Here is a 27,233-nt window from a genome sequence, read left to right on the forward strand (position 1 = left end):
ATTGAGTAGTGTGTTAAACTTGGTAACGAAAGTTTTGAGCTCAGAACACACACGCTTAAGGAGGTCTTGTCACACAAGGCCCCTCCTTCTCGAAAGCAGGATGACACCCTCGCCCACAGAAGAGGGGGATCCGTGCTTGCAAAAGATTACCTTTTCAGTAGCACTGAATCAACAACACGGGTTGACGTTTCTATTTAAAACAGAATAAATGCGCGATAAAGTTAGCTGTAGTTTTCCACTCTAAAGCTACACATTACTAATGCAATGCTCAGATCGCAAAACATCTTTGGCACAATGTAACTCGACCATGTAAACCTTTCACTAATAATACTGCCACAGAATAAAACAACTGAGCGCGTGACTCAGTGTCAGGGATGAGTTAAAAGCTCTCAAAGCTTGGAAGGCATGAGTGTTTGTAAATATAGTCTCGGGGTAATTGACAAAACACAAACAGATTGTTCATTCTTTATGAAGAACATTCCCAGCTCACAATAGGACTGCACGTTTACTGTTTTGACGTTGGGACTGTAGAGCTGTACATTAAAATTACCTAATATTGTTATGAGGAGGGAACAGGGTACATGCAGGACACATGCATCATGGCCTTATACCGCCGACTATAGTTTATGCATACCTTTTTCAAATGTAAAATACCAAACAACAATGATATAAATATTACTACAACAACAACAACAACAACAACAGCTACTACTACCACTACTGATAATAATAATGGCAACCCTGCAAATAATACTCTAAATTATATCACTATACTTTTCTAAAAAAGGGGTTCTTTAGAGCTACATTTTAGAGTTGATTTCTTCATTGAAAAAAAATCTTGATGGAAAATAATCAATCAGTTACAGACATATAGATTGGATTTGTAATTCTCCCAAGAATGCTAACTAACACGTAAGGGATCTAAACTCCATACCATTTTAAAGCAGACTAAATAGCTTACTAGCTAGCTAGCTAGCTAACCAACCAACTAACTAACTAACTAACTAAATAACTAACTAACTAACTAACTAACTAACTATAAATATTATCTTATCTCAAATACTCAGACAACATTAATAACAACAATAATATAAATACAACAACCAATACTACTACTACTAATAATAATAATACGGCAAACAAATCTTATAGCACTACACATTTAGGGAAAAAAGGTTTATTGAGTGTTCTTTAGAGCTACATTTTATTGCTGCTTCCTTATTTCTTAAAAAATCCTGTATTCAAAGGAATTATTCAGTTAAAGTCCTCTACATTGTATGTTTACGTTTCCATAGAATGCCTATGGACTACCACTTAAGATAGATAGATAGATAGATAGATAGATAGATAGATAGATAGATAGATAGATAGATAGATAGATAGATAGATAGATAGATAGATAGACAGATAGATAGATAGATAGGTGTTAAATGATTTAGACTGCTATTAATTATCGTACGGCGACTGATAATACTTTTACAACTACTCTTACTACTATTACTTATAGTTACTCTAATATTATAATAGTAGTAGTATACTTGGGTCATCATAATATGTTGTATACACCTTCATATTTCCATGTTGTATACACCTTCATATTTATTTTACTTTAAATACAGTGTGTAATGTTAAATAGTTTTAATTGCATTTAAATTGCATGGTGCACTGTACACATAACGGTATGGGATATAGTAGGAGTAATGCCTTATTTTAACCACTAGGCGGCAGTATGTGAATAATGAATGCGCGCAGCCTTTTAATCAAATATGAAGCATGATTGTGATTCTAATGCTGAACTTCGTGTTTATTTATAGTACTCCAAATACCAACACTTAAACCTCAAACAACATAATTCCACTTACACCAAGGTTGATGTTTAAGTTGTTATTAAATAAAAGGTGTTTTTGAAAGATGTCCACCAGATAACTTTGAAATCACTAACCTAACCAATTATTTAAATAACAATTATTTATAATTATAATTATTTTCATATTGATTGCATAATTGTTTTCCATTGAAGTTAAGACTACTTATTTCCACCGTGCACGACATACGTATATTTTGATGAACATTTCAAATGGCCTGCACTTTGTACATACAAAACAAACCAATAGATACAAACATCATCTCAGATGTTTGCTCTAAATGGGATTTTTTGTCCACTGGAGAGCTTATCTCCTCATTTATAATGGTTATTATTCGCTTTTTGCAATGTAATTTCCAACAGATGTGCATCCAAATGCACCGAGGCCTCTTCCTCTGAAGAATGAAACGAGGTCTATTTTCTATACCGAGCGCTTAGTACCTTTTTCTTTAATTCTTCAAAGCGGAAACGTCATGGGCCTTGGTTTGCTCACGTGATCACCAAAGAGCCAATTGGATCCCTTATTTCTGTCCTCCAACAACCTGTTAAAATGTAACTGTTTGAAAATGTCCAGTGAAGACATGGTTGAAACACTGGACGTTTGTGCCGCGGTTTAAACAGGACACCTGCTGTTTTGTGCGTGATTGTGCGCCATGGACCAGGAGCTGATGAAAAAGCATTAAGAAAAGGAACGAGGTATGTAGTCGACAATTAGATATACAGCCATTAGCTTTAATTGTACCAAATATTTACGTTTGCTTTCTGCCCGAGATAGCGGCTTGATGATAGCTTTGGGCGGTTTGCATTAAGTGTTTAGACCGTGCAATAGATAAGGTAGTTGTTGCAACGGTAATCTGTTGCAGTGACACATACCCTGCTATGTAAACAATGCTCATTCTGTCAGCGGTTATCCGCGAATCCACAATAGTATTGCAGTCCGTGTTACATTTCGCGTTACGGTGGGATACTGGAGGCTGCTTTCTATCATGTCACATTCACATTCACAAACTGATTGTTTGTATGTTATTTGTGATAAGACAAATATCATTAACATCCATTAGCAAAAACAAGCTTATATAATAATACGTGAAATGAAATATGGATGCAACCGTGACTAATACTTAGAACTATCAGCATCATGCTGGAAGTATCCGTTACGAAATCGGTAAACTGGGTGTGAAAAGATACACACTCAATACTCGTGTCATTTTGTTTCTGAGTGATATTTAGGGGCCTGGTGTGAAGAGGCAGCAGCATCCCGAGCATTGATCATGATCATAAATCCCTGCAATCCCATTTTAACCTATCTTCTGATATTTTATGTGAACGGTAACAGTACCATGTAGCACCATGTAGTAAATGTGGTTCATTCATTCAGGCATATAAATGCATACATTTAATGAAAATGCATATAAATATATTAACTGACTACTGTGCTACAAATCTATCATCCCTGAGGTCATCAGGAAGTTAAAGAAACGTACTATAATTTTTATATTATTCTTAAGTTTGGCTTTTACACAGGAGTTAAACACAGCTGTGTGACACATTTTTTTTCCTGGTGAAGACAAGTCTGTTACAAAAGAAATATAATGGTTTTTACATTGTCAAATTCACAGAATTAAAACAAAACAAACAAACAAACAAACAAAAATATGTGTATGTGGTCACCTAAATCATATACAGTACTTTAGGCAGGTACTTTAAAGTAAGAATTCTTTCAAAAATAAGTGTTAATAAGGTATTTTTATCAATTGATAAAATGGAAAGTAAATAAAATAAATATAGATATTTTGTGTGACCACCCTTAGCCTGCAAAACAGATTCAGTTCTTCTTGATGCACTTGTACATCAACTCAGCAGGTAGGTTGTTTCAGACATCTTGGAGAGCTGTTCACAGATCTTTTGTGGCTGTAGGTTGCCTTGAGACCTTTTGTCTCTTCATGTAATCCCAGACAGACTCAGTGATGTTAAGATCAGGTTCCTTCTTCTTCTTCTCCTTTCGGCTGCTCCCGTTAGGGGTCACCACAGCGGATTATCCTTCTCCATAACCTCCCTGTCCTCTACATCTGCCCCTTTCAAAGCAACTACCTCCATGTCTTCCTTCACCACATCCATAAACTTCTCCTTGGCCTTCTTCTTTTTCTCCTGCCTGGCGGCTCCATCCTCAGCATCCTTCTACCTATATAACTCATGTCCCTCCTCTGCACATGTCCAAACCATCTCAATCTCGCCTCCCTCACCTTGTCTCTAAAACATCCTACATGCGCTGTCCCTCTAATAAACTCATTTCTAATCTTATCCATCCTCGTCACTCCAAATGAAAATCTCAACATCTTCAGCTCTGCTACCTCCAGCTTCACCTGCTGTCTTTTACTCAATGCCACTGTCTCTAAACCATACATCACAGGTCTCACCACAGTCCTATGAACTTTCCCTTTTACTCTTGCAGATACCCTTCTATCACAAATCACTCCTGTCACTCTTCTCCACCCACTCCACCCTGCCTGCACTCTTTTCTTCACTTCTCTAACACACACTCTATTACTTTGCACTGTTGACCCCAGGTACTTAAACTCATCTACCTTCACCACCTCTTTTCCCCGCAACCACACCACTCTACTGCCCTCCCTCTCAATCACACACATGTACTCTGTCTTACTCCTACTGACTTTCATTCCCCTTCTCTCCAGCGTGTACCTCCATCTCTCCAGGCTCTTCTCAACCTTCTTCCTACTCTTGCCACTAATCGCAATATCATCTGCAAACATCATAGTCCAGGGAGACTCCTGTCTGACCTTGTCAGTCAACCTGTCCATCACCACTGCAAACAGGAAAGGGATCAGTTCTTATCCTTGAGGCAGTCCCACCTCTACTTTGAACCAGTCTGTTATTTCTACTGTGCACTTCACTGCTGTCACATTGTCCTCATACATGTCCTGCACCACCCTCACATACTTCTCTGACACACCTGACGTCCTCATACAATACCACAACTCCTCTCTCCACCCTGTCGTATGCTTTCTCTAAATCCACAAACACACAATGCAACTCCTTCTGGCCTTCTCCATTAACATTCTCAAACCAAATATTGCATCTGTAGTGCTCTTCCTTGGGATGAAACCATACTGTTGCTCACAGATGGTCACCTCTTCTCTCAGCCTGGCTTCCACTACTCTTTCCCATAACTTCATGGTGTGATTTGATCTCCTTGTACTCCTGCCTACTTTTCTGATCTCTCTGCTGATCCCAATTCTGTTTTGCCAATCTCTTTCTCCTTATGATTTCTTGCACTTCTTCATTCCACCACAATGTCTCTTTGTTTCTTTCTTTTTCCAGACATCACACCAAGTACCTTCCTATCTTTTTTCCTTATCACTTCTGCAGTAGTTGCCCAATCATCCAGCACCTCTTCACCCCTGTCTGACCTCTTCCCTGAATCTCATACTACAGTCTTCATCCTTCAGTTCCTTATTCTTTTTTCACTCCTCACTTTCCTTCTCGTGTTCTTCACCTCCATGGCCACCTACAGACCACCATCTGATGTTATCTAGCTACACTGTCCCCTGCCAACTCCTTACAGTCTCCAATATCTTTCCGGTTGCATCCCCATGCATAGAATATAGTCCACCTGTGTGCACCTTCCTACGCGTCACCTATGATCCTTCTTCTTCTTAAAATAAGTATTCACCACTGCCATTTCCCTTGTTTTTCACAAATCTATCACCATCTGCCCTTCCACATTCATCTCCTTAAAGCAATACCTACCCATCATCTCCTCATCACCTCTGTTCCCTACATGCTCATTAAAGTTTGCCCCAATCACCAATCTTTTATTCCTAGGTAAACCATCTACCACTTCATCTAACTTACTCCAGAATTTTTCCTTCTCCTCCATCCCACAACCCACTTGTTGAGCATAGGCACTGATGACATTTATCATCACCCCTTCAACTTTTAGCTTCATGATCATCACCCTATCAAAAACTCTCTTCACCTTCACTACACTCTACACAAGTGAAATGTCCAATTGATATTATAAGAAATGTAGTGGAACGGAACTATATAAGATGAGTTAAATGCTTTGCTTCATGCGATTATAGGCAAATAATTATCTTTGTTGTGGTAAAAGTAAATTAGTAATTTATGCCAGACTGCACTTTTCTACAACAGCATAGTTCATCCTGTTTTATTCCCTACATACAGTATACCACAATTTCATACCTTTTAATTTATTAATTTATAATTTTGTTTATTTTAATTTAGTTTTTTTTGCTTTATGGAACTCCATCAAAAATATAGTTTTTGTGCACCTGTTTTTCAAAAACCTGGTGTGTTAGGAAAATATTTAAACCCAAGAACACTGTTTTAGTTCTATTCAGTCTTAATAACCATATAGCTTGTTTTGGCATAAGCTGATTGCACTGTATTTTTCTTGTAACCACCATTTCCCTTGACAATGAAATCAAGCAATCAAGTACAGCAAAAATACTGACAGTCAAATTAATTTGCATGGATATTTAATGCATGTCAAATATTTCACTTTTCTGATTCACAGTTTTACCCACTGACATAAATCAGAATGTAATAATATTCACAAATCAGCCTATGTAATTTGAGCCTAGTGTCATTCTTCTGGGTGGTTAACTTCTGCAGTTATACACATGATTTTGGAGTGGAAAGCGATGTAATCTCAAGTAAAAAAACAGGGCTAACAAAACACACTTTACATGAATGTGCATGTTATTGGATCACAGGTTTAACCGAGAACACGGTGCCATTATTACTGCAGTGTTTTAGTCTTCCAGTTGCTATGACGTTACCAGGGAGCACAACTCTGTCATTTAAACCACAAGTAAACAAACAGAATGAATACAAAAATGACTGGATTTGGTTCAGCACTAATACCTAACAACAAAAAAGCTTTACTGACATGTCAGTGTTTTGCAACATTTCACTGAAGGGTGTATCAGAGCAAAATGAATGGCGGAATGTACTTTGCCTTGGCAGTAGATTTGTGTATCTAATTATGATTTCCACGGGCAAAAAAAGCTCTGCTGAATTCTTAGATAGTAGGAGTTGCTGACAGTAGTGCTAGTGGTAATCACAGGATCAAAATAATGTGCTTTTGAAATGTTTGGAGTTGTTTCTAAATTCCAGCTGCTAATTCACAGGGAACTGGATGTTGTACAAAATTTAGGGCTAATAATAACTTAATTACAAATGCTTTCTTTAATAACAAAAAAGTGATGTTTACTGTAAGAAGTCTTGGGGAAAGTGCTCAATACCTACCACCTTGCGTCACATTCAGGTTGCTTTGTTGTAATTGTTTTTGTTTTTTAAAGCTAGATTAATATATTAAATCTGTATGGTGTAACAGTATATTGAATCACGTCATATTTTCAGTGTACCAAATGATACATTCAATAAAAGTGGCGGGCGGTCAGGGCCAGCAAAGCCTTCTCTGTTGGCCTAAACACTGTCAGAAGCACTGACCTACATTTACAACCTAAATTCTAATATTTTGTCCAGGTCTCTCTTGAAAAAGAGATTCTATATCTCAATGAGACTAACCTGGTTAAATAAAATGTGTTCCATGAAATTGTATTCATTTATTCACAACAATCTATTATCTTCCTTTCATGGTGTTTCTCTTGACTGCACTGCTTCCAGTACGTGTATGTGAATGTTAGATTTTTTTTTTGTCCAATAAGATTTCAGCCTCTATGTGCTGCCATGTCAAACTAATTTGCCCAGGGCCTTCAAAGTCTTTTCTGCTGGGCTTTTTTTTATTTTTAGTTTTTTTAGTTTTTTTAGTTTTTTTACCATAGTAAAGAATAAGAAAAAGCTCTGTTTCTTTAACCAATCGGATTTCATATTCGCCTCACAGGGCCAGCTCAGGTTGGTCAGAGGGAAACTGTTACAGTCAAGTTCGACTGGCAAAACGCATCTGTAGTGCTCTGCACACATGAATATATTGAAGTTAGGCTTTTTTATGCCTCCTGAGGAAGAGAAATTAATTTGGTCTCTGACATACATTAAAATAAATTTTCAAGAAAAGCTACACATCGTGAGGAGGTCGCCCAATACATTTTTTTATAGATTAATAGTGTCTAAATAATTGTTAATTTTGCCCTAAATACCATATACTGTATATTGTGTACAGTGTAAATGTATTGAAATATTGCTATATAAAATATTTGTTAAATCTGATACCTAATGTTGGCTAGCAGTTATTTGTCTATTAGCCTTTTATGGTGTTTTTTTTTTTTTTAAATGCATATACTGTAGTGTCACTACACTAAAGAATCTGCAAAACGCAATGCTGGTGTGTTCAGAGTGAGAATCAGAAAAGGGAAGAAGCATGGTTGGTGCACACTGTTCCTGTGGGTTGTTGGGATTTGTTTAGAAACTGCTTTGAAAAATCACTTCAAAGTTCAGATAAAAGTGAGCACCACTCTTTGAATTAGTGCAGCGTTGTTGTGCGGCAACACAAAGAAGCATAAGCTGACAAAATTGACTTATAGTCTTATTAATGTGTTTAATCTAGCTGTTCCTAAGTTAATATTGGTAATCAAATCAAATCAAACTAAATTTTATTTGTCACACACACACACACATACATATAGAGTACGAAATGCTTTGTATGACTGTCCAACATTTAAGCATAAAAAAGGGATAGAATTTAAGGATAAAAAAAATAACAAGTATAAACTTTTGAAAATATATGTATATACATAAATGATTCATAGATATTGAAAGTACAAATTAAGGTGATTTAGTGATTGTCCTTAAAGCGTCCATGTGCAGTATGGTGTGGTGTGTGTGTGTATATATAAGTGGCACTGTGCTGTTCAAGTCCAGAGTTGAAGTGACTGTCCAGAGTTAAGGTGTCATAATAGTGGAAAAAGAAGTTGTGCAGAAATGAGTGACAATGGAGAGAGAGGTCCAGTACTAGTTCCTGGGTGTTTCCTGGTTTAAACTCTGATTTACCTGCTGGAAGAAGCTCCTCCTCATTCTCTCTGTGTTCGCTTTCAAGGAGCAAAAGCACTTCCCTGAATGCAACAAAGAAAACGGTCCATTGTTGGGATAGCTGAGGTCCTTCACAATCTTCCTGGCCCTGGTCTGTCACCGTGTGTTGTAGATGTCCTGCAGGTCAGGGAGCTCAGTGCAGATGGTACGTTCAGCTGACCGCACCACCCCCTGGAGGGCTCGTCTGTCCTGCATAGTGCTGTTCCCAAACCAGGAAGTAATGCTACTCGTCAGGACGCTCTCAATGGTGCAAGTGTAAAAGGTCCTTAGCACCTGAGAGGGTAGTTTAAAGTTCCTTAAACGTCTTGGATGGTACAGATGCGGCCGGGCCTTCTTTACCAGGGTGTTGATGTAACAGGACCAAGGCAGGTCCTGTGTGATGTATACACCTAGGTCCCGGAAACTGTCCACTCTCTCCACTGGGGTCCCGTTGATGTTTAGCGGTTGGTATGACCGCTCCTGCTTCGTGCTGAAGTCCACGATCAACTCCTTAGTCTTGCTGACATTCAGGAGAAGATTGTTTTCCTGGCACCAGCACCATCTCTCCAGGTTTCTAATCTCCTTTAGGAGCGCAGGGGGCTCAGAACACAACCATGGGGAGCTCCAGTGCTGGAGTGCATTGACTCAATCCTAGGACCTCCAACTTGGGGGTGAGCGTGAAGGGAGTTATGGTGTTGAACACTGAACTGTTATCTACAAACAGAATTTTTGCATAATTCCCTTTTCTGTAGTCCAGGTGGCTCATCGTTGTGTGGAGAAGATGAGCAATGGCGTCCTTAGTTGAGTGGTTCTGGTGGTATGCAATATAGTATTATACTATCATTTAGCGATCATGTGGATGTGTCTTAAATAGAGATTGCAAAGCACTTCTGTAGGTTGCTTTAGATAAGGGTGTCTGCTAAATTCTGAAAATATTAATGTAAATATTACGCTCTTTGCCTCCCCCAAGCAATAGTGGTGTGGGTAGACAGACGTCACCCCACTATGCCTGAGACAAGAATGCAGCTACCTGTCTCCAACTGAATATTTACTATTTTTATTTACTATTGTAAAGAATGGGTTGACATAAAAAAAAAAAAAGTTTTTTTTATTTGGAAGTTTGTGGAAATCTGACAATAAGATTCGTGTGTGCTTTTTTTAACATCGCATTCTGTGTTTAGCAGTGGTGGGTGGTCAGGGCCCGCAAAGCCTTCTCTGCTGGCCTAAACACTATCAGAAGCACACTACATGTATGTGGATGTAAATTTTTTTTGTCCAATAAGATTTCAGCCTCTATGTGCTGCCATGCCAATCTAATCTGCCCAGGGCCTTCAAAGTCATTACTGCTGGCCTTTTTACCTTTGTCTCTATTAGCAATGGGTTTGTTTCTTTAACCAATCAGATTTCATTGAAAATACATTTTCAAGAAAAGCTAGACATCGTAAAAAGAGGTCGGCCAACCCCGAAGCTAGCTAGCTTGTCTCAGCCTGGAAAATGGTTTGTTCACCACTTCCAGACCAGTGAATACGAGCGGTACCACTGGCTTACAGCCTCTGAGAAGCGGTGCAAATTATGAGTCTGCATCTCTGGTGAGTAGGTTGTATTTATTTACATTTTAATGTTTTTATCATGTTATTAGACAAATATTGATTCTGAACTGCTTCAGATGATGTTGGTGGCACAGTTGTGGCTTTAGTAAAATAGTATTCACCCTTCATATGTAAAACGCCTCTCTCTCTGTAGTGGCACGAGCTGTTATATTGCGTTTTTGTATAGTATAGATGGTTTCTATAATTGCGACGTGATTGTGGTGGTATTAAGAAGTGGATTAAGTCGGGTAAGTCCCAGGTACCAAACGCACGGCCCACCACTGACATTTATCTCTCGTTTGCTGCTCCAATCTTCTAGGAAGACGTTTCATTACATTTTGGAGTTAAGTTGTAGATCATCATTCTTATGTGTCATTTAGCCACAAGGTCATTATTAAAGTCAGGTAGGGTAAGGAGGCCTGGTGTGCAGTCAGCATTCCAATACATTCAAATGTGTTCAATAGGTTTGAGGTCCGAGCTCTATAGCAGGCCCTCAAGAGCTTCACCAACCCATGTAAACCATATCTTCATGGAGCTGGCTTTGTGCACAGGTGCACTGTTGTGCTGAAACAGGTTTTTGTTTGCGAATTGAATTGAAGTGAAAATTCAATGTGATTCCATGCAAAGACTTCCTCTAGAAGTGTGTGCTGAAAGTTTGTGGAAGAACCACATATAGCTGGAAAAGTGAAGCGTCCCAGTTGTCCATATAGTTACTTAAGTGGCTTCAAAGCACCCAGACCTCAATTTCTTCCCCTCTCTCTCTCTCTCTCTCTCTCTCTCTCTCTCTCAAAAAAAAAAAATAAATAAATGAATAATATATATATATATATATATTATTTTGTTATTTAAATCCATTTGCTGATTTATGCATAATCACCATACTCTTCTATTTAAAAATGTGTATTTGTTTGTTTTTTATTGGTAAAGTGAATATCTACATCAGGAACAGGACCTGTTTAAAAGGCAATAATAGAGTACATTTTGAACTGTGCAGAACATTGAAATTAGTCCTATATAAAGAGACAGAAATGCCAACACAGCATAGCCTACATCAGATGTAGAGAAACAGGCAGGCAGCATAAATAAATTATAATTTATAAACAGGTGGATTTGGAATTGGGATGAACACAAAGGGGCAGAGACAGGATCATTTAAAATAAACAAATATCACAATAAGAAAATAGCTAAAGGGGCCATGACAATAGTCAGCTGTGGACGTCAAGAAACATGCAGGCAGGCATCACAAAAAAGATAATCCATAATCAGAAATTGGAGAAATGGACAACTGATTAAAGTAGGTTAAAGTTAAGAGCAAGAAATGTGGGAATACAAGGCCCAGTAATGCACATTGACATGAACCAAAACGTTGCAAAGAGACTCAGAAACAGAGGGTATAATTTGAGAAAGTGATTAGGGATTTAAACAGGAAACAGGTGGAAACAATTGGTAGAGGGAGGCAGAGGGAGGACAAGGAAGTAAAATAAATAAATGTCACAATAAGAGCATGATCTTTTGAGGGGGCTTCAGACATACTTCTTTATTAATTTTGTAAAGATACATAATTAAAATGAATTATCACTGTTTTATCCAATCCTCTCTACAAATACAAACAAACAAATGGTATTTTATGTATGTATTAACTTTTATTTCTGACAATTATTTTTGCATTGTGTTTTGATATTTATTTCAGAAATCTCCCTCTTGAACTTGGCTAATATCGACCAAAATACGGAATAATGTTTCCCTTGGAATGCTGAAAATTGCAGCGCGTCCTGTGGTGCTATTTCAATCACATCACTGTTTTAGGAACCAAAGAAGTGTACATTACAATGTAAATGAGGCTTGAATTGCTCCATTGCTTCCTCTGCTCACTTTACACCATGAATTAAACACAGCATATCACATGATTGTCCTAATATTTCTTGAACCTAAAATAAACTGAACCTAAGCAGGCTGCTCAAAATTATTAATGTTACCTGAAGAAAGAGAAGCTTACATTTTGCTTAATTTCTTGAGTAATGTAAAATAAAAAATAAAAACTGCTGCTTGATAACAGAGCAGGTCTCAAGCAAGTAACAGAGCGAGTCAGTGTACCGGTGGTTACATTGGAATTTTGAAATTGAGCTTTTATGGAAAAATGTGGATATGTGGAGTTCTGGGAGTTCTGCATATCGGAGAAATGCAGGAGGATCTTTTTTAGCACATTAAAAGCACACCACTTGCAAGGTGAAAACAATGGTTCTTAAAGAAACTGAGGAAGAGGACATACCATTTATACCACATATTAGAGAAGTAAAACGTATGTCGCTCTGAATAAGGGCGTCTGCCAAATGCAACAAATGTAAATGTAAAATACTAATGTGTATTTGAGGCGGACAAAAAAAAAATTATATATATATATATATATATATATATATATAATTTTTTTTTTTTTCATAAGTAAATAAATTTATGTTGACTTGTGTGCATTGAAATACATACATAAGGACATTGATTACAGATGCAATGCTTATGATGTTCAACAGAGATTGGTTTAATAGCAGACATGTTTTATCTTAGCCTTCCCAACTCTTGCCACCTTGAAGAAAAATTCTGACAGTGGTCATGCCTGATATGTCTCCTAATGGTATTTCAATAATTTTAAAGCCTCAGATGTGTGAAAGGTACACAGGAGAGTAATAATGTTTAGCTGTTGCATCAGCCCATGTTTTCATTGTCACATGTAAAATTAACCTCATCATTAGGGATTTCTTTCTTACCCTTTTTACCTTTTGTATTGGGGATATAATCATTAGGGATCTAGGTTTTATAAAGCTGATTTGATTGTGAGAACAGTATATTAGTTACCAAATATACAATAGTAAAGTATATTTTTGGGATGGCTGATTGACTAAGTTCCTCCTTAACTAGCTACTCATGCTTTAGGCCTTGTCTTGCAAATGCCATGCCTTTGCTTTAGTGTACTGTGGGCTTACATTACCAAACAACAAAGTGTAATTTTAGACTCATTATTATGTTATGGTGTAAAATGAATCTCCTCCCAACCTTATGGAAAGGTGTGGCTTCCAGCCCCATGGGCCTTTTGGGGCCAGCATGTGATATGACAACCTGCTTAACACCCTTCTCTTGTAAAGGCTGCATCACTTTGGGCAACTGTATGATTATATGTTTGCTAAGTTGTTTGCCCTATGTGTAGTCCTGCCTTTTATCCTCAGTCTTTTGATGCCACATTTGCCTCCACATTCTTACAGGCTCTGCCATGGCAGCAGGTGTCAGTCTGCTGAGTGACATGGCCTACTCAAGCAGCAGCAGTGCAGGAAGCAGTGCAGCGCACACCACTGACATGGAACCAGGTAGGTCACCGCACACACACACACACACACACACACACACACACACACACACACACACACACATATATATTCAAGTCAAGAGTCAAGAGGATTTTATTGTCATTTTTACTATACACAGTTGTACACGGTACACAGTAAAAACGAGACAACGTTCCTCCGGATTCTGGAATTAGTGTGAGTTTGTAGGCTAACCTGTGTACTGTTGTAAAGTTTGTGTCTCTTTAAAAACATTTGTCCTGTTTAGCACAATGTAAACGGATATTAACTCTAAAAATAGAATAATATCAATGTTTGTTTAAAACATTAATCTGTTTTTAATTCAGAGTTTTTCCTATAGACATTTTCCCCTTCATGTTGATCTGAAGATAATAAGATGCTGCAACACTGCTTTTGATTCAACCCACTCAGTTCTTACTACCAGTAGTAGCAACTCTTATGTTCAGCAGCTATTGTGTAAATGAAATAACTGAGATTACATGGATTGCTGTGGTTTTGTTATACAAACAGTACAATTCAAGTAACCACTATTGTGTGTCTGGGTACTGCGGACACGTCAAGGCATTGTTTTTGCATTCAATGTTTGTCAAGAAGATTTGCTGCTAATGCATTCAGCTTAAAATAATTAGTTATTATAACATTAACAAACTAAAATTGGAAAAGCTTGGCCTGAGTCATTAAGGGGTGTACACACCAAATGTTTCTCTCAGTATGCATTTTGGGATAGTTAGTAAGAAATAGACTAGTGGTTTTCGATAAGATCTCATGTTGAGTATTTTAGTGTAGTTTTTGCACATCAGTAATTTGACTAGTTTATTATATGGTATGACGAGCATAAGCTAAAAAAGCACTTTTGCTGTTTGATGGACAAGGCGGATAATTTTTTCTCTCAAGAAACATCTTACATGTAGTTCAAATGCTTGCTTTAATAGTTCAAATGGAATACATTAGAAGCAGAGACTAATTTCTGCATCAGTGAACCTCTGCATTATGCAGTCCTTGCAGAAAATGAGTCATCTGTCTTTCCAACACATCAAGCAATCTGCTCTCTACCTGAGATGTGCTCATGGTGAAACCTCTGCTCCATCTCCTACTGACTTGGACACTGGTCACTATGGAGACTGCCTTAAGTGCAACCGCGGTAGTTGCGTTGCTTCTTTTGTGCTTATTTCACCCTCCTGATTCTGAGGAGGAACATGCAGAAAGTCCAAAAGAAGAGGCAGAGGTGTAGTCCAGCTGTTCTCTTTTTGTCCTCTCAGAAGGTTGTGGTAGCAGTCAGCATGGCTGAGGAGCAGGCAGCACTGAATGGATGCAAATGTAATTATTATGTTTTCCAAAGTTAGTATTTCTTTGATACCTTCTCTGTGGAACCTCTAGAAGACAATAATTTTCTTGGATTGGTTGCGTTTTCTATCATCCACCGGCAATGGGGCATTTGCATCTGTTCTATGGTTTGAGTGTTCACCATCATTAGTCTGGGTTAATGTGCTGAAAATAACAACAGAGTCTTTTGATCTTTTCATGTACTATTTAAAGGTTTTAACATTGCTGGTACATTGAGATGTAGATGACACACATAGAACATATTATGGATGTAAAAAGACTCTCGTTTCAGATTTCAGAACCAGTGTCAGGGTCCCCACAGCAAAGTACACCAAGGTGGGTGAGACACTGAGGCATGTAATCCCAGGCCACATGCAGTGCTCCATGGCATGTGGAGGACGAGCTTGCAAGTATGAAAATCCATCTCGGTGGAGTGATAAAGAACAGGTCATCAAAGGACTCTACTCCTCTTGGTAAGCCATTTTTCATCTTTTTTGGATCGCAAAGCAATCATGAGTAAATCATACAGGGCTGAACTAGCTGATAGAGCAGCAGACGCATTGACAATCTTATCTTAAAAGTCTGCTTACAATGCCATGAGAAAATTGTGTTCTGGTATGATTTGAAAATCTGTATTTCTACTCATTTTCTCTACTCTGATTACACAGGATTACAGACAACTTATTAGCCATGGCAAGGCCTTCCACTGAGATTATTGAAAAATACAACATCATCAACCAGTTCTTGGGGTAGGATTTGCTGTGCTTGCTAATTCTAATAAGTAGGTAACACCAAGGAGACGTTGTGTTTACACTTGGTTCTTCCTAGATGCGGATTAAAGACCATAATTAACCTGCAGCACCCAGGAGAGCATGCCAGCTGTGGCTATCCCCTGGAGCCAGAGAGTGGATTCACCTACCGCCCAGAGGTCTTCATGGAGGCAGGGAGTGAGTCACACACACACAACTTAATCAGGCTAATAGATTCAGGCTTATGTTCCTTGATAAAGTTTATCTAACAAAAGGACTAATTGTTTCTGGCTTATAAAACATAAATGGTTTTAGTCCAAGGATTTAGCTGCTGGAAGGAGCCTATTTCTAATGTGTTTTGTATTTTGTAATAATGTGTGTATAATAACATTTGATTCCATGTTTGTTCTGAACCTAAAGAGATAAGTGGAGGATTGGCATCTCCTAACAAGCTCTCCTGAGATAGTTTCATTGCTTATAGCCAACCACTTCTAGGAAAGCACATTAGGGAAAAGGTTCTACAGGCCTCAGCTTGTCATTAAATGCTCAAAGTACCACCCAAACTTTTCAAATGGGTTTTTCTCACATTAATGTAGAAACATATTATTGCTTTGTTTGTTTACATGATTTTCATTTAATATATTAACATAATTATAAATGAATTTATCACACAGTATTGTTGTCAAGAACAGAATAGAAGTTTTGTCTGACTGTTGAAATATATTAACTTTTTAACAAAAATGTACCTTTAAGTCTATTTCTACAACTTTGGATGGAAAGACTACGGGGTAGCCTCCCTTACAACAATTTTAGACATGGTGAAGGTCATGTCTTTTGCTGTGCAAGAGGGGAAGATGGCCATTCACTGTCATGCTGGTCTTGGAAGAACAGGTTAGAATTCAACTGTGCTTGCATGCATGCAGTAATATAATGCATTTCATATATTATCTATCTATCTATCTATCTATCTATCTATCTATCTATCTATCTATCTATCTATCTATCTATCTATCTATCTATCTATCTATCTATCTATCTATCTCTCTCTCTCTCTCTCTCTCTCATATATTAATATATTATTTTATGCAAAAGACATCAGCATTTGTACTATATTTGCTGATTAGTCATAATCACATGCGATTATAACACACATTTAAATACTAAATATCAACATTCCTGTAAAACAGCAGCAACGCATGGCTTTTTTTTGCTGACATGAAATCCAGTTGATATCTTTGGTTGGTAAAAACAGATCTGTATTTCTGCTGTCCGTTTTTGACTCAACCCTGAATTATTTTTATTAATAATATAATAATATTATTATATTATTTGAAATGCCAGTTTTTATTAGAACTGTGCAATTTAATTAATTTTGTTCTTGAACACAGAATCTGATATTGAAAAAGTAAACCTCTGATCAGTTGATCTTTTGTTTAAAGCTTTCGATAAGAAAACTTTGTCTAGTGATGCCCTTGTCCATACGACAAAAATATCTGTATTGACGCAACAGGTTTTTAACACAACAAATTACACTTATTTCATGGATCTATCTATGCAAATGCCTAATCTATGCTGAGTATGCATACACACTCATGTCTAACAAACTTTGGTTTTTCATTTATCATGATATTTAGCTTGAATTTACATTCCATGACTCAGCCAAGATTCAACCCTGTGCAAACTAAGCCATTTTGCTTCATTTTAAGAATATCTATTACTAATGATCACTACCTGTACTAGTACTAATCCCAACCTTTTGGGATTAACCCATAGAAAAACAGTGACTCCTGCTGGCAGGCAAAAATATAATATGCATATTATTAAAAAATTGATTACACTCATACTTCTTGAACGTCAATTAAAAATATTGACACACTTGGCCTTATTTAAGTTGGTTGCTGTCAATACTGCAGACCAATAACTCCTTGTGTCTTATGCTGAATAAAAGCTCCTAAGTGTGATGAGTGATTGCATCATGTTGTATATTCCCATTTAATACAGTTAAATTAGGTTTATTTTTTCATTTGATTTTTTCATGGCAGCTGAAGAAACTCAATTTGTGCGTTTTTAAGTATATGAGGTGTTCACAAGTACTTGAATAGTTATTAAAGATACATTTTTCTGTATATAGTGAACTGCTATAGTAATGTTTTACTGTCTATACAAATCCTATTCACCATACAAACTGATTGTCTGTCTGCTGGTTATTTTTGTTTCTAGGTGTTCTCTTGGCCTGCTATTTAGTTTTCACATTTCGAATGAGTGCAGACCAGGCCATCTTGTTTGTGCGGGCAAAGCGTCCAAGCTCAATACAGACACGCGGCCAGTTACTGTGTGTACGAGAGTTTGCACGCTTTGTAGCCCCGCTGCACTGCGTGTTCCCAAATGTCGAACCAAGAGCACATGCCGTCACACTGTCTCAGTACCTGGCACGTCAGCGACACCTGCTGCATGGCTACGAGGCTCGACACATGAAGCACGTGCCAAAGATAGTCTACCTGGTCTGCAGGCTCCTGCTAGACATTGCTGAGAACAGACACATGGCAGAAGAAAGTTACCTGCCTCAGATCCCTGACCTGTCTGCTGAGGTAGAAAAGACCATATCGCAGCAGGCCTTGCAGCAGCTAGGAAAAGAGATGAGGGGGAAGGGCATCCTTTTGAACATGCCACACTCCTTGCAATCCTCCACTCCCCCTCCTGAACAATTTGACAATGTAAACGATGTTAATAACAAAGCTCAGATTTTGCGCAGCTTCAGCGACACTGCTCTACACACTCTGGACTCCAGGTCCAAGGAATTTGGATGGCACCCAGGTCTGTCAAACCTCTTGAGTGAGCACTGTGTATCTCCGAGCAAGTTGGGAGAATCTTCAGATGATCAGGTCTGCAGACCACTGTTGACTCCTGAAAACTGTATCCCTTCCAAATCTGACTCTCTAGTCGCTTCCTCAGCCTCCCTTGATGAACCCAAGAAAGAGGAAGAACACTTACCTCCATCACCAGTTTGCAGGAAGCGGGTACCATTGAGAGAGACAAAGCGCAGCAGGTCATTTGGATTTTCAAGGAGCAGTGCAGCCATAATTCCCAGGCTGTTGAAAGAAGAAACATTAATCAAGGATAATATAAATCCTACGATATGTCATGGAATTTGTACAGGAAGCAGCAATGTTTCTTTCCTCTTGCTCCAAACTGAGATTTCTCCAGAGGTTCGCCATGAGCTGGTGGCTAGGGCACTCATGATGGATGTAGAAGAAGAGAATCTAAGGAATGCCATTTCAATGTGGCAGGTAAAGAAATGTCATTGGGTTGGATTTTATTTCATTGAACATTCTAGATGTTTTTTGTTAAATTTGTTAAGGTAAAAGTTAATTATTTGAAACTGGAATATATAAATATGCTACCCATTGAGTATAGCTCATTTAAACAAAGTTGCATTGTTTGATCCTTTCTCTACAATGCCTGAATATGTTGCCATTCTAATGTTAAAAATTAGGTTAATTGTTAATTATTGCATATTATTGTGGCACATTTACAGAACATGTCACATCAATCACTCACATAATTCACATGGCAAGATCTGAGGCTTAGCAATTTCTAACACAAAGGTACCAACATGTACATCTGCAACATCTGTCAATTTTCCTCTGGGATATAGATCTGTCTATCTATTTACAGCTGTACAAATTCTGACCCCTTTCTATATAAAATACATTTGAGAACTATGCTAAAATGTGGTCATTTAATGCAGGATCAGACTGAATGGTAATAAAATTCACTGATGTGGCATCCTTTGCCTGTGAGGTGATGTGACATGCAAAGGTCATTTACGATTGCAATTACTTTTAATTTGCATTGACATTTTGGTAAGCTTTCTCCTTTTTTTTTTTAGTTTGCAGGTCTTATATGTGTGACATTTGACATAAATTCAAACATATCTGCAGATTTTAGTTAGATATCAGTTTATGTTATTTGTTAATAGTGTTGGCACCTCTGGTCATAAATGTCGTTTTGGTAATTAATGTCATTTTTGTTTAAAATCACTACTCAGACTTTTTACTCAGACCCTTTTTGTTTTTTTAGACAGAGTTAAATTGCAAAGAAGGGGCGTGGGAGAGGCTTTGCATAGAGTGCAATCCACTGCTCCTGTCTGCTCTCATGTGGTCGTGGTTGGAGCAGCTGAAGGAGCCAGTCATCACTAAAGAGGGTGTGGAGGCACTTATTCAGAACAGCCACAGTCCTTTGCAAGCCCTCAGCATCATGGACAAGGTAAAAGATGAATAAACACTTAAAAGGACTAAATAAACAGTAGCCTTATAAATAGGATTAAGAATTAGTTGGCAAAAAGGGACATTTTCTGACAACCTAAATGTCCTATAGATTTTGAAGGTGATTTGTTCAATATGCTGTATAAGATCTTTCACCGGTGCATTGTAGCATTTGGTGTAAAGTTTTTATTTTTATTTTTTCTATATGCTTTTATGAATATGCAGTTTTTGGTTAGTGTAATGTTATTAATTAGAGTCAATTTATTTAGCATATTAATATACAATAAATTAATTTAACATTCACATTGTGATGTATGATGTTATTTTCTTCTAGTTTAAGACAACATTAATGATTATATGTATACATAATAAAATATTTGCCTTATCCTAGGCTGTTGTTAATCTGAATAGTGTGAAAAGTCAGGCTGCAGCTATCGATTATTTTAATAATTAAGTATTCTACGATTATTCCATTGATTAATCGATTAATCAGATAAGAAGTATTTTTTTCTTTAATAAAGAGCAATACTAAATATACAATAGAAAATAAGATAGGTCTCTTAAAATGAACAAGTAATTTGTTTCCTTTTTAGAAACATTTGCATTTTTATTGCGGAAATTGCATACAAAATTATCTGTGAAAACTAAACTAATTTAGTGAATTTAATTAGCATGTCATCAAAATGCTTTGGAAACTTTATTTTCTTTGGCCTGAATCTTCTCCTAGCCCCTTGCTGTTTTCTCCTTGTTCCTCAATCTTTCAATCTGCAGCATCTTCTGTGTTACTTGTCCATCGTGTCCATAGTGAGTTTAGCAGGCGGTGCATCAATAATAAAGGTCCGTGGGGAAACACAGTGCCCCGTGTGTAGCTTTAAAATGTCGAAATAAAAGATTATAATAAGCAAAACACTAATCTATAATCATTCAATAAAAAAATCAATTAATCGGAAAATAAAATATAATCATCAGATTCATTGATTATCTAATAATTTAGAACAAATAGCACAGCCCAAAAAAAACTTTCTTTTGAGAGTCTGGTCCATGTTTGCATGATTGCATCACATTCCTGCTGTGAATATCTGTTTTACCATATACCAAAGTAGCTTTATTGAAATCAAATCTTTTAAATGCAGATGAGAACAGTCTGTGCTTAATTACTGGACTGTGCCATTCAAATAATTCTCAGTGGTTATTAATGCAACCTAATTAAACTAACTGTTGAGGCTAAATTCAGTGATTGTCATTCCTATTAATTTATGAGTGGATTAAAATGTAACTGGTCAAGGACACAGCAAGCCACCAGATTAGAGTGCACGCTTTGTTTTGAACTTTTTTGATTACCGCTTATTGGAATGTCCTCGGCACAAACCTCCAGGTCGATGGGCTGCAGTTCAGTAGCAAGCATAACATTTTGAGAGTAATAAATTATAGGAGAAACTCCTGATTCTAACCTGAAACAACACCTGTGGCCTTATTTGCACGGTTTTTCTGAAGTGGTTAAAAATAGGTTTTTGGGTTCATGATCATTTTAATAGATATCCATCAGTGTTTGATTAATAATATTAGATAAATGATATTATTAGATTGGTATTCTAAGAGTAACATTAGAGTGTTTTCACAAAAACTGAGTTGATTAAGCATGTGATTTGTGACTAAAATGATAATAGGACATTACAGCCATAATAAATCATGAACATAAATCACGTACATTTGAAGGAAAATATTTTATTTTATTTTTTATTTTATTTTATTTTTTTTTTACTTAAGTGAATGTTTAAAGGGAACATTTTTTACTTTTACTGGAGTAATTTTTTTTACCTAGTGTATCTCTACTTTAACTCAAATATATGCCCACCATGGTACCACTAAAACGGCCCTGACTAGTCAAGTTACTGGTTCCACAAGAATGTGTTCTGTAGTATTTTGCACCGATTTGTTGCTTTAAGTTCTATAATTGTCAGGTGTGGCCTCCATGGATCATACATTTTTGTCCAGCACAACTCATAGAGTTGTGATTGGATAGAGTTGTTAATCCCATAAAGCATTTCTGAACAGTTTTTTTCACTGTGGCTCAATTTTAGTATCTCTTCTGTGAGATTAGACCAGATAGGCTGGCCTTCACTTTCAATATGCATCACTAAGCTTTGGGCACCCATGACCCAGTCATCTGTTTTGTGCTAACCACTGCATACAAGAACACCCCACAAGATTTGCAGTTTTTGAGATCCACTAACCAAATTATATAGCCATCACAGTTTTGCCCCTCGTCAAAGTCACTTAGATCTTTACGGTTGTTAATCTTCTGTGCTGCCAGTTGCCTGCATGCACCAGTTGGCAGCTATAGTTCAACCTGACATGCACCAAGAAAAAAATTCTACGATAATCCACTTTTTTGTCTTGCATGGTCTTTCTTAATATTACTAAGTTTGCCAGTAAAATCTTTCTTTTTAGGAATGTTTCAGATAGATGTTGTTTCATTAGTCTAATGATGGCTACCTTGACTTGCATTGGCACCTCATTAGACTACAAAATAATATTTCTCATGAACAGCTGCAAAATGCAAATTTGAACACTTGAATCCACTACAAATGTTTAGCTGCTAATTTTCCATGTAATTTTCATTTTTTTCAATTGAATATTATATTTTGTTGGTTCTAGTTACATTATGGTTGGAAAAATCTGAGCTTTACCTTGGTTATGTTACAAAAACATTTTAATAGAAGTATGTAGATTTTTATATTTACTAGAAGTATATTTAAGAATGACACACCACTTCCACTGACTTTGTAACAGCTAAAACTGTCAATCCTTTACAGACATTCGCATTCCTATACTGTTTTCTGTCTCCATTAATGGCATAGGAAAATTTGAGATGGCACATTTAAACTTATAAAGTATAAACTTATTTTTTGTTTGTTAGGTTTTTATACTTTTTTAAATCGATGCTTATACAGAGCTTTTGCCCATATATCCGGGTGAAGTAACTGGCTCCTTAGGATTAATAAATGACAAAAGCTCAATAATATTTACATAGTGTAATTTATCAGACCCAGGTACAATTTGGACTTTTATATGCCATAGTATTACATTTTGTTTGCTTTTGACCTGAAAATGGCTCATTAAATGGTTTAATGATGTAGCTTATTTAGATATATTGTTTAATTTTGTTAATTTAAGGCTCTGTTAGAAATAAGATTTGAACATTTCTTGATTGTGTTGTTTTGAGGATTCAGGAACACTTACAGTCTCTGTTCTGTGTGTCATGTAGGGCCACAGACAAACCCTTCTGTGTATCCTGGACTGTGCTGCACATTTAATGAAATTACCAGAAGAAGTTGAAATGGCTGTTCTCTATCGTACAATCAAAGCATTCACTAGGGTGAGTTCTTGTTGTTTGGCAAGCAATTCATGCTTGAGAAACTGCATGGGAGTAACAACCAACAATGGAATTCTTTAAATATACCCACCTTCCAGCTTGTATCTTGTACTGAATTTAAAGTTCTTGCACTAATTCTGGATATGTTTTCCATATATTTTAGGTTACCAATGATTCAGAAAATGGACAGCAGATATATAAATCTCTTATGGAAATTCTAGTTCCAGTTCTGAGTGATATGAGAAGAAAAGCGACAGAATTAATACAGAGCTGACTATCTGTCACTAATAATAATCACTCTAGTCATTGTGGCTATACACCTACTGCACTAATACACTGCTAAAAAAAAAACTTAAGGAAACACTTATATCACATATTGAAGCTTTATGAATGAAATATTTAAGTAAATCTTCATTTATTGGCGTTGTTTAATTTATTAAAACAAAATGATGTGACAGTGGTCAATGGAACACATGAATTGAAAATCCACCAACAATGTATGTTAATATAAAAAATTATAGGCTGGTCTAACTTTTATTAATTTCATTATGGAAATTCATAATGTAAGTATGTAGTGTTATTTCCCCCACATGACCGTATGCACTCCTGACAACATTTGGGCATGATCCTGATGAGATGATATCCTGGGGTGAGCTCCTTGACAGTCTATGTTGCTACTTGGCAGCTTCAGATACGCCAATACATTCAATTTAGTTCTGTTCAGTTTTATTTGTATAGCGCTTTTAACAGTGGACATTGTCCAGTTTCAGAGGTTCACAATTGGATTGAGGTTTGGGAAATGTGAGGGCCAGTCAATGGCATAAATGCCTTCATCATCCAGAAGCTGCCTGCATACTCTGGCCACAAGAGGCCAGGCATTGTTCTGTACTAGGAGGAATCCAGGGCCCACTGCACCCATGTAAGATGTGACAGTGGCTGTGAGGATTTTATTCTGGTACCTAACAGCAGTGAGGGTACTATTGGCTAGCACATTGAGGTCTGTGTGACACTACAGGATTGTGATGATTTAAGTGTTCTCTTAATTTTTTGAACAGTTTATTTTTAAAGAAAGTATGTTATGTTTATCTACGAACAGCTGGTTTCGGCAAGCTTGATATTCTTAAATGGTGCTTTGTTGTCTTTATTTTTTTTTTACTAATTTAATGTCTCATAACGCACACATCAGATTTGATGATTTTTCTTTTTAAATACTGCCATATTTATGTATGTGCCACATGTACATTGTTGTCATTGTTTTTCCACTATGGTTGAGCATTTTTGCTCTATTTATTTTCGAACTAATAGCACTATTTATTAGGAAATATGTAAATGTTAAGGTAGGAATATTGTTTCTCATGCTCACTCTGTGTTGTAATATTGTTTGCTTGTTTTATTATGTACCTCCACATTTTAACATAAAAACCAAATACACTGACTGTGCAACATATTTTATTGCATATTTGTATATGTATAGTTAAGCAATTTTGTTAGTACAAAACGAAGAAAACAAAGACCAATTCAAGGTTTGCGCTGTTAGATGTGGCAACTTGTAGCAAATGTAAGGTGTTTAATTAATGCAATTCCAGATACACTGTATTACCAAAAGTATGTATAAACCTGACCATCACACTTAAGATCTTGTTAGACAACCTTGCAGCCAAACCAATATGTATATATTAATCTGAATTAATATGAACCATAGATTTGTTCCCCTTTCAGTCAAAATGGCACTTGTGCATGCTAATACTGCGTTTGGAAAAGGACTTGCTCACAAATTCAGTTAATTTCAAAGTTAATCAGAGGAGTAGTGTTAATGGCTACTGGATTTCATCCACAACTCATTCAGGCACAGGTATGCTGAAATAGAAAGAGCTTTTTCCAGTCTATTGATACAATGTTGGAGGAATACAATTATACAATATACTGTACCTCCTGTATCAAAAAATTAGCTATTGCCACAATGCATTTGTTAGGTAGGGTTCTCTTGTCATCTCTCAAGGCCAGTCTTAGAACAGACTGCTGGATAATGATGCATAACTCATAATTATACAGATCAGGTCTCTAATACTGCAGATTCTAGTGGCAGTGTGCTTTACACCACTCGAGGTAAAGGCCTGTTTTAGTAATTTTTGTACTGTCTTGTGATGTTTGCGAATATGCATTTCATACAGTCCTGTGTAGTCTTTGTTTAGTATTTTGGTAGTCTCATATAGTTTTGTGCTGGTTTATTTAGCTTCATGGTTCTAGAATAATTTATTTTTCACTGTGTACTGTATATGGTCGAAATGACAATAAGGCCACTTGATGTTACTTAGCTTGGCATTTTGCATTCTGAGCTTAGGTGTGTGCAGCTTCTTGGTCATAGAAACATTTTATGTAGTTCCTGATGCACAGTTTTTGTGTTGATGTTGCTTGCAGAGGCAGTTCGAACTCTGATAAAACAACGTATACAACACTCTGTCCCCCTGCTTTATTAGTGCACATAGTTTCCCACTTTGTGGTTCAGCTAGTGTTGCTCCTTTACAGATTTCTTTCACTAATAGCCCTTACAGTTGATCTGGGAAGATCTAGCAGAAAATAAATTAAACAAACTAGCAAAGGTGGCACCATATGACAAGGCCATGTGTTAACACATTTAGCTTTTCAGTATGACCTATACTAAAGCCAACATTAACCAAGCAACCTTAGTAGCCAAAGTGTTTAATTTTATGCACTTTTTGGAAGTGGTGTCAGTAATTAGGGGGATTTTTCACATACTTTTGGTTATACTGTATATTTCAGCATTGCCTTCACAACACAACTGACATAACATGGTATTTAAAAATGTTTGTATGTTGTTACCGAACTGCCCTGCCTGTGTCCAAGCTTTTGCAGAATGTCCTCTGCCTCAGTTTAATGGCATTAATTTTCTACTAAGCTGCTGTTTTGTAAATGGTCGATTTTGTCTGTTGACAAAAAGCACTGTAGGTAACTAGAGTTTAAACTTCAACCTCATTCCCTTACTGAATGTATATGAATTTGTAAGTGAATATTAACCTGAACTAGTGGGAAACTGTAAAATGCATCTGATTTCAGATGTCTACATTACAGAATATTAAGGATTTGAAAGCACTTATTGTTCTTATCTGCATACCAATAAAATAACTTGAATAAAATAAGCTGGTTGTGTTGATTTGCAGAACATTAATTGTATTGATGATTCATTTTTTATTTTAATTTTTTCCAGACCATGTCAGCATTAAGTGCTATATTCATTCATTTAAGCATGGTTATAAATATTAATATATAAATAAAAATGTATAAATGAATACAACTGGCACACAAATAAATGAGCAAATATGCAAGTGCATAAAAAACAATCTATAAAATCAGGGCAGAAAAATGCAGATTGCACAGCAAACTTGTCAAAACACAAAGCAAGGTCACATGATCTACAAACAAGTTATCCTGGGCTAGGATAGAATCAGCTAAGTAAAACAAAAGCATTGGTTTATTCCAGTGGTGAAGCAAATTTAGTGCATATATTTCACCAATGTCACAAGTTTGACCAGTCCTCAGGGTGGGCAGCATAGAACGTGGTGGGGAAAAACTAGAAAGTATGCTGGATTGGTAGTATACTAAAAGCCAGTTTCTGGTACTCCATTAATGTTTTGCTGGCTTCATTATTCAATATATGTAGAAAATAGAAAAGGTCCTACATGCTCCC

At 36.8% G+C, this 27,233-nt stretch overlaps 1 protein-coding gene across 1 annotated transcript; it reads left to right on the plus strand.

The window, feature by feature from the left end:
• Nucleotides 1-2,398: 2,398 nt before the first annotated feature.
• On the plus strand, nt 2,399-26,682 carry ptpdc1a (protein tyrosine phosphatase domain containing 1a). The gene is made up of 10 exons (XM_046875068.1): nt 2,399-2,560; nt 13,716-13,817; nt 15,430-15,610; nt 15,806-15,886; nt 15,966-16,084; nt 16,640-16,777; nt 18,107-19,173; nt 19,967-20,152; nt 23,420-23,530; nt 23,691-26,682. Exons 2-10 carry the CDS (start codon nt 13,724-13,726, stop codon nt 23,799-23,801), a joined length of 2,088 nt encoding a protein of 695 aa, XP_046731024.1. The 5' UTR covers nt 2,399-2,560; nt 13,716-13,723; the 3' UTR covers nt 23,802-26,682.
• Nucleotides 26,683-27,233: the final 551 nt, after the last annotated feature.

The sequence above is a fragment of the Silurus meridionalis genome, chromosome 19 (assembly GCF_014805685.1).
Source record: "Silurus meridionalis isolate SWU-2019-XX chromosome 19, ASM1480568v1, whole genome shotgun sequence".
Lineage (NCBI taxonomy): Eukaryota > Metazoa > Chordata > Actinopteri > Siluriformes > Siluridae > Silurus > Silurus meridionalis.

Bases quoted from the DNA above. Each gene is read 5' to 3' on its own strand.
- ptpdc1a (XM_046875068.1), top strand. From the start codon at position 13,724: ATGGCAGCAGGTGTCAGTCTGCTGAGTGACATGGCCTACTCAAGCAGC. The intron at 16,778-18,106 runs GTTAGAATTCAA...TTTTGTTTCTAG, and splicing joins TGCTGGTCTTGGAAGAACAG to GTGTTCTCTTGGCCTGCTAT. The intron at 23,531-23,690 runs GTGAGTTCTTGT...CATATATTTTAG, and splicing joins CAATCAAAGCATTCACTAGG to GTTACCAATGATTCAGAAAA.